Raw genomic sequence first — 14086 nt, 5'->3', positions numbered from 1 at the left:
TGTTGCTGTTGATGATGATTTGGATCATCTCCTCACAATCTTCATTACAAGCTTGCAGGATAAATTAGGCTGAGAAATTGGGACTGGATCAAAATCCCTTGGTGAGGTAGGCTCTAGGCAAACCAGACAGTCATTAATTGATCTTAGTTGCAATGCTATACAGAAATTGTTTATAAAAAAGGCAGCCCTTCATTACTCCCGTTGAACATTTTCTTTAATTCCAGCCCATAACGAGAGCATCTTTAAATAATTATCTCCATCATTTGCAGCCAAGGACAAGGACTTCTGAGGCCTGCGTGGGAAACTACCATCTGCCTGCGATTACCTCTGATTATTGCAGGCAATGTCCTTGCACTGTCATCCTGACACTCTGAGCCACAAACTCTCTTTCCCAAGTAAAGCAGGTGGTGAACAAGAAGAGACCTGTGACTAAACTATATAGAAAAACAAAAATGTTTGCTTTTTTTTTTTTTTTTTTACAATTCTTTTACAATCTAAACAGAGTCCAGGGAGTCGGAGCGTAGTTTCCTCTTTAGAAGGAAAAGCATTATATAAATAGCAGTGAGATGTCTGGGATTAAGCACCGCAGCGAAAAAAAAAAAAAAAGGGCAAACTGCAAGAGACGCGTTTAAATCCCAGCACCTTTTATCCTTCGGAACTAGGCTCCGATCGCCTCTGCCAGCTGGCCCTGCCTTAGCAACCGCGCCGTCTCTAGCATCAACGAAAACGGGGCGGCTGCTTTAAGCAGGACGAATCGCTGCAGCGCCCTGGAATTCGCCGCGTTTGCTCGTCACAATGGGATAGAAGCGGCCTGATAGCCCGAACCAGGTGAGGCGGGCCTCCCCCCCGTGGAGAGCCGCGCAGGGGTGCTAGTAGCCTCCCTATTACCTTGCACGGAGGATTCCCAGAATGGGTGGAAAGCTGGAGACCTGGCTGGCCGGGTAATGCCACCATTCGTTTCCAGTTAATGCATCTCAGGGACTGAGTTCCCCTCCTTTGATGACCAAGGAGCTTCGGGGTACGAATGTCAAGCAGCATCTTGATATATAGATAGTAAACATTAATTGGAATATCCACTTTTCTTAATTAGTTTTCGTAGGGGCCGCATGTTTTGATTGTATGATCCTTAGATTTGTGGGGGAGAAAATTTGATTTGTTGGGGGGGGGGAAATGCAAATATTCTGCATTGGAATTTAGGGCAATACAAGAAATGTAGCTAAGGAATTTTGGAGGTAAGAAAATGGATAGTTCCGCCTGCTCTCCATTGCCTTCTGACCAATCCATGCAGCATGCCACAAAGAACAGGCCTGCCAAACCATGATTTGCTGGCATACCTTCCCTCCTGTCCGGTTTGTGAAATGGCTGTAGGTAAACTGAACAATTTCTGCAAAATATATCTTTTCTCAGCCTAATTCTACAGCTACCCGACCTTTGCTTCTAGGGGAAACTTTTTTTCATAACGGTCTGGGTCTTTGTATCCAAATTTGAAACTTTTGCTAGGCTTTATCCTCACGTTAATTTGCATAGGCTTTCTTCAGAACTGCAGTTCTCTCAGGATTTTAATGTGCTGATAACATTAATGTGCTGGATCAGACATCTGAGAATCCTGTCTGTCTATCCATTTATTTATAAAATTTATTGGCTGCCCAGCTTACCATAAGGTAACTCTGGGTGGCTTACAGTCATTAAAATATATATCTACATTAAAACATAAATAAATTAAAACCAAAGACTAAAATCTAAGGACATGTGGAGCGGGTGGGGCAGAATGCGGGGAGGTGGGGTCTGTTGTTACTTCTTCAACCACCTCCATTGTGCTGTTCTGCCATAGGGGTCTTTAGGCCCATATGAAAGGATAGGAGGGTTGCGGCCAACCCAGGGGTGAAATCCAAATTTTTAACCCTACCGGTTCTGTGGGCGTGGCTTGGTGGGCATGGCAGGGGAAGGATACTGCAAAATCTCCATTCCCATCCCACTCCAGGGGAAGGATACTGAAAAATCTCCATTCCCTCCCCACTCCTGGGGGAAGGATATTGCAAAATCTCCATTCCCACCCCACTCTGGGGCCAGCCAGAGGTGGTATCTGCTGATTCTCTGAACTGCTCAAAATTTCTGCTACCGGTTCTCCAGAACCTGTTAGAACCTGCTGGATTTCACCCCTGGGTCAACCTCACATGGAAGTGGGGGCAAGATGTTCCAGAAGGCAGGAGCAACAGCAGAGAAGGCTCACCTCCTGGACCCCACCAGCCGGAATAATTGGGCTGATGGGAGCATGCCTCCTCTGCTGGCATGAGTGGGATGGGTCAATCCCAGTGGGGTGAGACGGTCCCACAAATAACCCATGCCAGGAAGGGCTTTAAAGGTGACCACCAATACCTTGAATTGCACCCAGAAGCAGACGGGTAACCAAAGCAGCGTGTGCAATAGTGGTGTTACAGGGGCCATTCTTGAGGCTCCCAAAGCTGCCTGTGCCACCACACTCTGCACCAGCTGTAGCCTCCAAATGTAGCCTTAAGTGTCACAGACTTAACCAGATGTAAATACAAAGTTCAGCAGCATGGTAAAAAGTAGGTGGCCCTTTTCCACTGCCACCATTCATCACATATGAAGAAGATAGAACAAGACTTGCACCCAGGACTACTTCAGGACATCTTAACATCTGAGCCAGAATTTGATATTCCAGAAGACAGTGTTATAGCACCAGGGCTTAGGGACCATATTATTTCAGTGACCATATTTTCTTGAAAAATAAAAATAAAAGGACAAACTTGAAAAGGGAGCAAAATCTGAAAGACGCTCCGAAGGATAAACAAATTTAATTGTTTATGTTTATAACCTTGCTTCACAACAGAAAAATTAAGAGCAAAACTAAGAAAAAACTTTACAGAGGCTTTTTTTAAAAAATAAAAGTATCTAAACTCAATTAAAATACGTAAAACTATACTTTAAAAGATAATTTGAATTTCCATATTTTTCACATGAATATGAAAGTATGCGTTAGGTGGTATCGTTAAAAGTTAAAATGACCAAAATAAAGGCAAACAGAGAACTTTTGAAAAATAAATCTAAAGGACAGCTATCTGAAACAAAGGACTGTCCTTTATAATAAAGAATACACTGCCACTATGCTAATGACATATGAAGGGAAGTACACACAAACATTGTATTCTTTGTTATAGTTCAAAATCGAGGACTTTAGTCCAGGGGTCTCCAACCTTGGCAACTTTAAGACTTATGGACTTCAACTGCCAGAATTCTGTGAGTTGAAGTCGCAGAAGCTTTTAGTCTGTTTAACGTAACAAAGGGTTGATCCTGGCTCAAACTTCCTGTTCAAATACATTCAGAACCTTTTTGCAAGAGAGAAAGAAAAAAAAGTTCCAATGTTTCTCTCACTTTCCGCCATTTGTAAATTGGTTTAGTGTGAAGATCAGGGAATGTGACATGCTAAACAACTTCTGTGTGGAAATCTTAGTTTCTGTTGATTCTCTAAATTTTCCATGCTTAGATTTGTGCTTTCTCCTAAGATATACAGGTAAGTCCTCAACTTACGACCACAAATGAAGCCAACATTTCTGTTGCCAAGTGAGACAATTGTGAAGTGAATTTACCCCATTTCATGACCTGTCTTGTCACAGTTGTTAAGTGAATCTTGCTTCCCCATTGACTTTGCTTGTCAGAAGGTCAATGACCCTGAGACACTGCAATGCCATAACTATGAGTCAGTTGCCAAGTTCCCAAATTTAGATTGTGTGACCAAGGGAATGCTGCAATGGTTGTAATTGTGAAAAACAGTCATAAGACACTTTTTTCAGTGCCATTGTAACTTTGAACGGTCACTGAACAAAGTATTGTAAATTGAGGACTACCTGTAGTCATAAATTCAATGTTTTAAGCATACTGATTTTGACATATTGCATTAAGCCATGATTTGTTTAACAGGTGTGGGGAAAATATCTTATCTGGTTCAATTCCAAGCTGAGAGAAAGACACTGGAAACATGGAGGCTGATTGGAAAGAGGGTTTAATGATGAACAGAACCACCAAGCACATGGTTCTGGTGCAGCTGACAAAATGGAGTTGAGAGTGAAGGGTTTTTATACCTTTTTTAAGCTTTGCACTTGAGCTTCCTGTTCCTGTGCAAGAACATGTATTCTATTGGGTGTTGTAGGGGTTATGTAGGGGTCATAGCTGGCTCTATAGGTTGTCTGAGCTCTCAGGTTTGGTTGAAGTTTGCTGGGGGTGATGCAGTGAAGGGGCTTGTGTTCTGAAAGGGTGTTGGGTAATTCCTATTGTGGCTTAATGTCTTTCATCCTGTTTTGGCTCTTGGGTGAGGATATTTGCTTATGAATAGAGGTATCTAGATACTTGTCTTCTTTCAATAAGCTCTTTATCGCTTAAATGCTGACATCTGTGGGCTGTTAAGGAAGGTGGGGGTTGCTTTTTGTCTCTAAAAAACATGTTTCTCCATTTCTCATTTAGGGAAATATAATATTCTACCTTTTTTAATATTCCTCAAAAAATTTTATTCTTCTAGGAGGGAAGCTTCCCAGACAGGATTCATGGATTAACCACAATTGGCTAGATTCCCAGAAAATTATTAAATACAATCTATTTTAAGAGCAATGCAAAACTCTGTTCTTTAGAATCCTATAATATCAGTATTCTATACTGAGGTCATCCATGGATAAGGAGGCTTTCCACTGCAGAGTCATGCGCTGCCCAATATTTACATGGCATGACAATAAAGGTTATCCTTATTGATATACAGCCAATTCTGTTTTATTTCATTGCTTAAATCTGTTTCTTAGTACACGTTTTCCTCAATGTATGACCGTTTGTTTAATGACTGTTCAAAGTTATGATGGTGCTAAAATGATTTATAACTGATCATTTACTTGTGCTAATTGTTGTTTGTACAGCATTGAATCAGCATGTTTAATGATCCTAGTCAATTATGATTAGTTCTGTCTGTTCATGTGCAACAATAGTTTAGCTAGCGTTGACTACTGATACGAGATTAATTCTTGGAATAGTGCATGGCAGGCTAGCATTTCTGTTAGCAGTATGCATTTCTCTGCTGGCAAACCAACACCACATTGTGACAGTGGCTTGTTAACACAACTTTTCTGGGGATTTTGCCAGAAGCAAATTATTTGGTGTTAAGGGTAAATGTTTGCACATGTCCTTTATTGTACACATATATCGAGGATTTTTTGTTTATTAACTAGTCAATCCATCAACAGCTGTATTTTAAAAGGTTGTCAAGGTGACTGTTGGTGCTAGTGTTGACTATTGCACTGTTGTGATTTGGATCTATGACAGAAGCCATGTAATTGAAAAAGTATAATCGAAATAAAAAGGTTGACAGGCAGAGTGATTAAAAATAGGAAGTAGAAAGCCAACAAGAGTTTCTGAATTCCAATCAAAATGAATGTTCCCACTTAGGCTACTAAAATGCTCAATTTAGATATGGCATTGGAAATAGATTTCTAGGTTTGGAATGATCTGGGATACATACATACATACATACATACATACATACATACATACATACATACATACATTTATTTATTTATTTATTTATTTATTTATTTATTTATTTATTTATTTATTTATTTATTTATTTATTTATTTAATTTTTATACCACCCTTCTCCCGAAGGACTCAGGGCGGTGAACAGTTAAAATAACATACATATAAAATGTGAATATAAGATGATTAAGCCAATTTGGTTCATCGGTTAAGAATCTTCAGCATAAAGATTTAGAACAATTAGAAGAGATTTATGCCAGCCCAGCTTGGTGAAATAGAAAGGTCTTAAGTGCATGACGGAAAGTACGAAGATCTGGGATCATTCGTATCCCTGGGGGTAACCTGTCCCAAAGGGTAGGTGCCCCCACAGAAAAGGCTCTTTCTCTGGGAACCACCAGTCAACATTGCTTTAGTGACGGCACCCTGAGGAGGCCCACCCTGTGGGAGCATGCTGGTTGGTGGGAGGTTATTGGTTGCAGAAGGTGGTCTTGTAAGTACCCAGGTCATAAGCCATGGAGCACTTTAAAGGTAAGAACCAACACCTTGAAGCGCACTCGGAAGACCATTGGGAGCCAGTGCAGCTCGTGTAGGAGAGATGTTACATGTGAGCGCCATGTCGCTCCCAATATCACCCGTGCAGCTGCATTCTGGACCAGTTGGAGCCTCCGCGTGCACCTCAAGGGGAGCCCCATGTAGAGAGCATTACAGTAGTCCAGATGGGAAGTGATGAGGGCATGAGTGACTGTGCGTAAGGAATCCCGATCTAGAAAGGGTCGCAACTGGCGAATCAGGCGAACCTGATAGAAAGCTCCCCTGGCCACGGCTGTCATATGCTCTTCTAAAGACAGCTGCGTATCCAGGAGAACACCCAAGTTGCGAGCCCTCTCTGTGGGGGCCAATGACTCGCCCCCAATAGTCAGCGATGGTATCAGCTGTCTATATCGGGATGCCGGCAGCCACAGCCACTCGGTCTTGGAAGAGTTGAGTCGGAGCCTGTTTCTTCCCATCCGCCTTTTAAAAGCAATATTACTTTATATCTGTCTGTGGTAGGCATTGGGTTTCTGGTGAAGCCATAATCCACGGCTGAAGTGCCATCTCTGATATAGAGCAGATAAGAACAAAAGAGCAAGTAGAGGGTAATCATTTCTTTGACTAAAGCACCTTAATCCCTGCCTGCAGACCTACCTTCTGATTTCCTGTGGTTGGATTTTCAAAATATACATCCTAAAATGTGGTTTGCTAATTAGTGTTATGAAAACTCAGGGCCTTGGATTTAGCAAACTATGGCTCAGTCAACCAAGACAATTAAATGATTAGGAAATGATTTACAAGGGGTTAGAATTTTAGTTGAATACAGATGTCTGAAAGTTGAATCTGAAAGAAGTCTGGACTGGGTGCCTTGTGTGTGTGTGTGGTATGTATGTATGTATGTATGTATGTATGTATGTATTGTATGTATCTATATCCTTTGTATTTTACACATTTTGAAATCTAATAAGGTTGTAAAAAACTTTTAGGAAATGATATCAACAACATGCACTAAACCATATACCACTATATATAAATTATTGGTTTAGTGCATCTTATTGATATCATTTTCTAAATGTTTTTTTTAAACAACCTTATTAGATTTCCGAAAAGTGTAAAATACAAAGAATGAGAAAAAAGGTTAAAATGGAAAAAAGTGAGGGAAGCAGGGAAAAAGCAAAATTAGGGAGTACAGACAAAAAGGGGAAAAAAAGGCATAATCTGTTAAAGGAAAACAATATTCATGCAGCTAATAAATGAGTGTAAAGAATGAGGCAGATGACCTTGACGGAAATATGTGAACTCTGTTATCAAAGCAATAACATCAAAGGAAAAACAGATCTCACATTCACAACAACAGAAAATATGTAGAAGAGGCTCAGGCCAACTCCCTAATTCACATGAGGATAAGAAGGAGAAAGACATACCCCACAATCAAACTTGCAAGATTTTGTTATTACAAACAAACTTAGTGAAAGTATTTTTAGCCTTTCTGTAAAATTGACTTGTGCGTTGATCTAACTGGTAGGTCTGACAATGGGGCTCTTCCTTGCAGACTTTTTCAGACTTTTTGTTCTGTTAATTTTTTCTCCAGAGTCACTAATTAAATGAAATATTTATTTTAGTTTTTTTAAATTTTGTAGAAACAATCCTGGCAGTTGACGAATTCAATTTCTTATATCAATCTATCTGCAGTCAAAAATTTGGGCACCAAACCAATACTGAGATTGCCCAAAGTGTTTGCCATCAGACATCCAATCTATATCAATTGACATCCGACCCTGTCAACACAGTCTTGAAATAGTAATAAGATTATAGTGTAATTTTAATGCTATATAGTGCTACCTGTGTTTTATGTTCATGATCCATTCTTAATGATTAGATGAAATAGATTTAAAGGGAAATCTGTAATAATATGAACAGTTCTCTGTGAAAGAGCCTTGGTAGTACAGTGGTCTAAGGCACCCTGTTATTAAACTGGTTATTAAGACCAGCTGCCTGCAATTACTGCAGGTTCAAATCTCGCCAAGGCTCAAGGTTGACTCAGCCTTCCATCCTTTCTAAGGTAGGTAAATTGAGGACCCAGTTGTGGGGGCAATAAGCTGACTTTGTATAAAATATACAAAAGGATGAAGGCTATTGCTGAGCACATTGTAAGCCGCCTTGAGTCTCCGGAGAAGGGCGGTTTATAAATCAAATTTTAAAAAAAATTGTTATGATTTCAAATCCCAATTCATTCTCCCAGAGTTTTAAAAAATGTTGGAAAGAACTTCTTGTGTTTTGTTATAAGGGTTTTATGTAATCTCAATCAGATTCCTTTTCAGGTAATACTTCCTCCATGTAACCAACAATGATGCGGCAAATACAGGTAGTCCTCAACTTACAACAGTTCATTTAGTGACTGAAGTTATATCATTGAAAAAAGTGACTTTTGACCATTTTTCACACTTTACAGCATCCACATAGTCACATGATCAAAATCCAGATGCATGGCAACTGACTCATATTTATGATGGTTGCTGTGGCCCTGGGTCAAATCAGGATTCCAGATTCATTTAATGACCATGTTACTATTTTAACAAGTGCATTGATTCACTTAACAACTGTGGCAAGAAAGGTCATAAAATGGGGCAAAACTCATTTAACAAATGTCTCAGCAACAGAAATTTTGGCAACTGTCGTCATAAATAGTGGTCTACCTGTACTAGCTTATATTATATTAACTATTCGTTACTTCGTTAGGGCAGAATGCTTGGCATGCAAAAGGCACACAACTAACTTTCTGCATGCAAATTTGCATCTGAGATGCTTAAAATCACTGCCATCTACAGGATCTAACCTGGTCAGTGATCGGAGCTAGCATCTCTAATTGTATATGTATTAAGTGTTTTTAAAGTGTCTCTAAATATTTACTGCCTCTGTGGGTAGTATGAGATTTTATTATTTTTTTATACCTTTCAAATCTACAAACTATATAAGAGATTACCTATCTGATTGATTTGATAATGCCTTTTCAAGCATATATATAAAGCTAGATAAGCCTTTCCTAACTTAGCGCTTTCCAAATATGATGGATTTCAATTCCTATCATTCTCAAACAGGAAATACTGATTAAGGTATCTATGTTGTCTGTAGGAGACAGCCATTTGCTGCATTTGATAGGGTGGGCATGCGTCTAGTCCTTTCCTTTGAAGATTATCAGTTGATGGGGACTAGGAAATGTACCTTTTCTGTGGCAGTCCCTGCCCTACAGAAATCATTTTCCTTGAACTTCTACAGATCTCTACCCTCCTAACCTTCCGTAAAACACTAAAGACCTGACTCTCACCCTCCTAAAGTGCTGGGATAAGATGAAGTAACTACACATCGGAAGCTTGACTCGATGACTTTTAATAGTTTTAATATGGGTTTTTTTTTGTCATTTTAATTTTTGATTGGGAACTGCCCAGAGTTTGTTGTAAGAGAGATGGTAATTAATTAATTAATTAATTAAAATAAAATAATAAAAATTAAATTAAATTAAAATAAATTAAAATAAATTAAATTAAATTAAACTAAACTAAACTAAACTAAACTAAACTAAACTAATTAAATTATTAGATTAGATTAGATTTATGGGAATTGATGAAAGTTGACGGACTGGGGGACTTTTCAGAATTGTGAGCCCATGATAGAATAATCCTTATTTTAGGAAACTATGGACTTTAAATTTAAGCAATTTAATATTGGTGCTTCTAGGCAGCCAGAATCGTTTAGCCTCCACAAGAAATAGAGCCTCCAAAACTAATTCTACCACCTTAAAATAGGGCCAAAAAGGCAGGCAATGTGATTAGCACAGAACAGCTATAATTCAAGTGTTTACCTTCTACTTAAACAATCTTGTGGCATTTTAAAGACTATTAAAAATTCACTACAGCATAAGCTTTTATGCTGTGCAAAAGCATCTTATAATTTGTGAAAGATGATGGCATCATAAATTTGTTAGATTTGAGGGAATCTTTCCATTTATTGTTGAAAAAATCTTTCAATTTATTGTTATAGAAATCATTAAATGTATAAATACCCATCCTAGATTAAGTTTGCTGAGACAGCCTTAAATTAATGCAACCAATATAATAATTTATATTTGTTTTTATTACTGATTTAAGAGGAATGGAAGCCCAAACAAACTCTGTCCTTGGAATGACTGGCAACATGAGTAATCAACTTGCTTGGAGTAAACGTGAGTATCTATTAAATGCTTACTCCTGAAATTTCTACTAGACATGGGTAGTTTCTCTCGACAAGAAAATAGCATTATATTCTAGTATCTTATGGCAATGGTGCAGCAAAGAAATAATTTTTTCTTCAGGACTGCATGTTTGGATATCCATGTAAATAACAAGTGGAATTCATAACAGTACAATAGGACTATTTCTCTTCCTACTATGGCTGGAGTATATCCTTGGCAGAATTACTCATTCCATTCACTCCAACAGGAGGGCCAAAGAATTATCTTTGAGATTAAGCTTCTCACTAGTTGTTCCATTCTCCCTGCTCTGGTAAGCAGACCACTTGCAGGAGCTCTCAGCTGATCTTGCTTTTCCTTTTCCTTTTCCTTTCTCTGGTAGAGTGCCTTGGCCTCTGAAGACCCAGGAAGTCCTTGGCTCTTCCTGTAAATATTGGAATAATTTTTAGTTGTTTAGGGCCATTGTTCTCAAGGCTTGGCTTTTTGAACAAATGGCTTTACCAGAAGGCAAAACAACCAGTCATGAGGTCTATTTACCCAAAGGACTATCTTCAATGAGGATAGTTAGTTGGTTGATAGCAGACATTCCCTATGCTGCTTTGCTAAAGTTGGTGAGATTTTCCTTAGTTTATCTGAGAAGGCAAGGGACTGAGAGCTCGGAACAAGACTGAAGAGAACTACATTTTCCTCTTCCTTCTTAATCAAGGCAATTAGTCTCCATCTGGATTTTTTACCATACGTAAGCGATGTAGTGCTTCCCAAGTTCACTTTTCTACATGGTATCCCAGAAAGGTCCTCCCTCAAAAGAACCTAGAGGTATCAGTAGAAGTCTTCCTTGGAATTTTCACTCTTTTATCTGTGAAGGTCTAAAAGTAAAAGGAGCACCGACAGATGCCGTCCATTGAAGTAGAGGACTAGCACAGTTTTTGTAGGTTGATTGCAGGTTCAAAATTGTGTAAAAATTTCAGCAATTTGCAAAAAGTTATGCTGGAGAAATGCAGCAATCATAGTGGTTGGAAGTTCTAGGATCTATAGTGTGTTACAGGGATATTATTACTTTTAGTAGTGAGTAATTCGTTTATCAATGATAGCTTTTTAAAAAATAAAAAATAATAGGGAAGGAAGGGGACATCTAAATAAGTTTGCTATAGATAAGTTTATTTCCCTTTACAGAGGTTGCTGTTAATGGAAAGACTAAAAAGGAGCATGAAACATCTCAATCACTTGTTGCTTTTAAGAATGCAATGGAAGCAAAAGAAAGGACAAATGATGTCCGGTGGGACTTGGATGTACAAACTCTGATTTCTTCTGCTAAATGGCTTCAACTTTATGGACTCAAGAAGAACAAGATGACTTTTTCTCAGATTTTTTCCCAAATTGGATTCCAGCACAAAGAAGGTATTCCTAAAATATGACCGTGCAAAGAGATCTCTATTGTGTTACAAGCTGTTACTTCTTTTGTTGTTTAGATGTCCCTTTTGTTAATAAATGGCAACATGTGTATGAGTTTGTAGCTTTTCCTTAGCAGGAGTTACTACTTCATGAACTTGCGAGAGACTGCGATGAAGAAAGAATGCACATGATGTAAGTTATACATGAACAACACTTTCTATTGTAGACTATGTCTCCGTCTTGGGAAAAATTGTGGCTTCACGATATGCAGATGGTCTGTACCATCAGTACAGGGCTGTATCTGATGGCAAGGTCTATAATGTAAGTGTGATATATTTATATTTTATTAGAAGTAATGCATTTCTTTCTTTTTTGAAGGGGAATGTGCAGCAGATAAAATGGTCTTTTGTCTAGCATGTTTGCTGCTTACACACATCTGAGGAATCTTTAAATAATGGAGTTGGAAAAAGCATCTTTTAAAGTAGGGAGTAAATTCTAAGGCATCAGAGCAAGGTGTAGCTTTCCAAATTCTCCCCAAATGACTTGGTCCCCTCCAAAAGCTGCCCAGTTTTTGGATAAGAGATGTCAGATGTTTATTTATTAAACATATTTCTATGCTACCACAGTTCAGATAAATCTTATTTGTACTGTGTTGATGATACTATCTTGATAGCCAAAAATGCAAAGGATCTGCAAGCTCTAATAATAAAAGTTAAGTACTAAAGTGAAAAAAAAATGGAGCTAAAATTATAAGGAAGATGACACTAACGACACAGGTTGAACAACCAGCCTTAGCATTAAGATATCAAAGTGATGAATAGCTTCTGCTTTTTAGGATCAACCATCAGTAGCAAAGAAACAAGCAGTCAAGAAATACACTACAGACTAGCAATTGGCAAAGCAGCCATGAAGGCCTTAGAATAGATATTCAAATGGCATGACTTACAAAGATCAGACTTGTGCAAGCCATGGTATTTCTTGTGACATTCTATGGAACTGAAAGTTGTACTTTGTTGAAGCAGACTAGGAAGAATACTGACACCTCTACACTTTGGTGTGGAAGATTTTGAGAATACTATAAATAGCCAAGAAAACAAACCAGTGGATCACTGAACAAATCAACTCAGAGATCTCCCTTGAAGCACACATGAGCAGTCTTAAATTATCTTGCATCTGACATATTATGTATATAAAGTTTATAAAGTTTATTGTCATTGTACGTATATACACAGTACATACAACGAATTTCACATAACACCCAGAGACCAAGTCCAACACACATGACACTCCCCAGACCCACCGCCACCCACCAAAATTCCCCACCCCTAAACCACCCAAACATCCACACAACAGACCAAGTAATGCTGTCCAACAGCTCACTGATGGTGGCCCTTTAGTTCATTGTTGAGTGCAATTACAGCTCTGGGATAAAAACTATTCAAAAGACGTGTGGTCCGAGTTTTAATTGTTCTGTATCTTCTGCCAGAAAGCAACAGTCCAAAAAGATTGAAAGCATGATGGGAAGAGTCTCTGAGGATGTTATGCAACTTGAGATGAGTGAGATGAGATGGGTGAGATTCAAGGTGCTGGTGTTGACCTATAAAGCCCTACATGGCTTAGGACCAGGATATTTGGCGGACCACCTACAGCCAGCAACAACATCCCATCGCCCGGTTTGCGCCCATAGAGAGGGCCTACTCAGGGTGCCGTTGGCTAGACAGTGGCGGCTGGTGGCCCCCAGGGGTAGAGCCTTCTCGGTTGGGGCGCCCACCCTCTGGAATCAACTCCCCTTGGAGCTCCGACTAACGCCTGACCTTCGCACCTTCCGCCGGGAATTAAAAACTTGGCTTTTCAAATCCCTTGACCTGGCCTGATGACGGGGTTTTAAGGGTTTTAATGGGTTAATTTTAAATTTTTTAGATTTTAGTCTTTATTTTTATTGTGGCTTTTGTTTTATTGTTGTGAGCCGCCCTGAGTCCACTGTGAGGTAGGGCGGCATATAAGCTGAATTAATTAAACAAACAAACAAACAAACAAACAAACTTCCTCAAACAGCGAGATTCGAAGATGTCATCCAGGGCTGGTAGCTGGAGCCTGATGATATTCTGGGCAGTTTTAATAATTCTCTGTAGAGCTTTTATGTCTGCTGCAGAGCTGCTCCCATACCATGCAAGAATGCTGTATGTCAGGACATCTCACATGTCAGGTGCTGCGATAGTAGGACAGAAGTAGATGCTGAGATAGATTTATCTTCCTGAGCATTCTCAGGAAGTACAGCCTCTTCTGTGCCTTCTTCACAAGCATGTTAGCATTCATATTTTATGAGAGGTCCTCCAAGATATAAATGCCCAGAAATTTAAAACTACCATCTCTCTCCATCTCCTCACCATTTATGTACAATGGTAA

The 14086-nt window shown here is 39.1% G+C and overlaps 1 protein-coding gene across 9 annotated transcripts in view; it reads left to right on the top strand.

Moving 5' to 3' along the window:
* The first annotated feature begins 707 nt into the window (after window positions 1-707).
* VWA3B (von Willebrand factor A domain containing 3B) overlaps window positions 708-14086 on the top strand; it is an 88558-nt gene continuing 75179 nt past the window's right edge. For 5 of the 9 annotated variants that reach the window (XM_087871462.1, XM_034431355.3, XM_034431358.3 and 2 more), the window contains exons 1-4: window positions 860-1018; window positions 10211-10282; window positions 11462-11686; window positions 11907-12001. In XM_087871462.1, the coding sequence (XP_087727588.1) occupies window positions 1000-1018; window positions 10211-10282; window positions 11462-11686; window positions 11907-12001 (411 nt within the window). In that variant the 5' untranslated portion in view covers window positions 860-999. Of the gene's footprint in view, window positions 829-859; window positions 1019-10208; window positions 10283-11461; window positions 11687-11906; window positions 12002-14086 lie in introns of those variants that run through there. The other 4 variants (XM_087871464.1, XM_087871461.1, XM_087871463.1 and 1 more) reach the window with 1 other exon arrangement.

This window comes from Pantherophis guttatus, chromosome 5, assembly GCF_059756535.1.
Source record: "Pantherophis guttatus breed Tessera chromosome 5, ASM5975653v1, whole genome shotgun sequence".
NCBI lineage: Eukaryota > Metazoa > Chordata > Lepidosauria > Squamata > Colubridae > Pantherophis > Pantherophis guttatus.
Note: the sequence above shows the minus strand (reverse complement) of the source record. Positions and strands in the feature narration are given on the sequence as shown.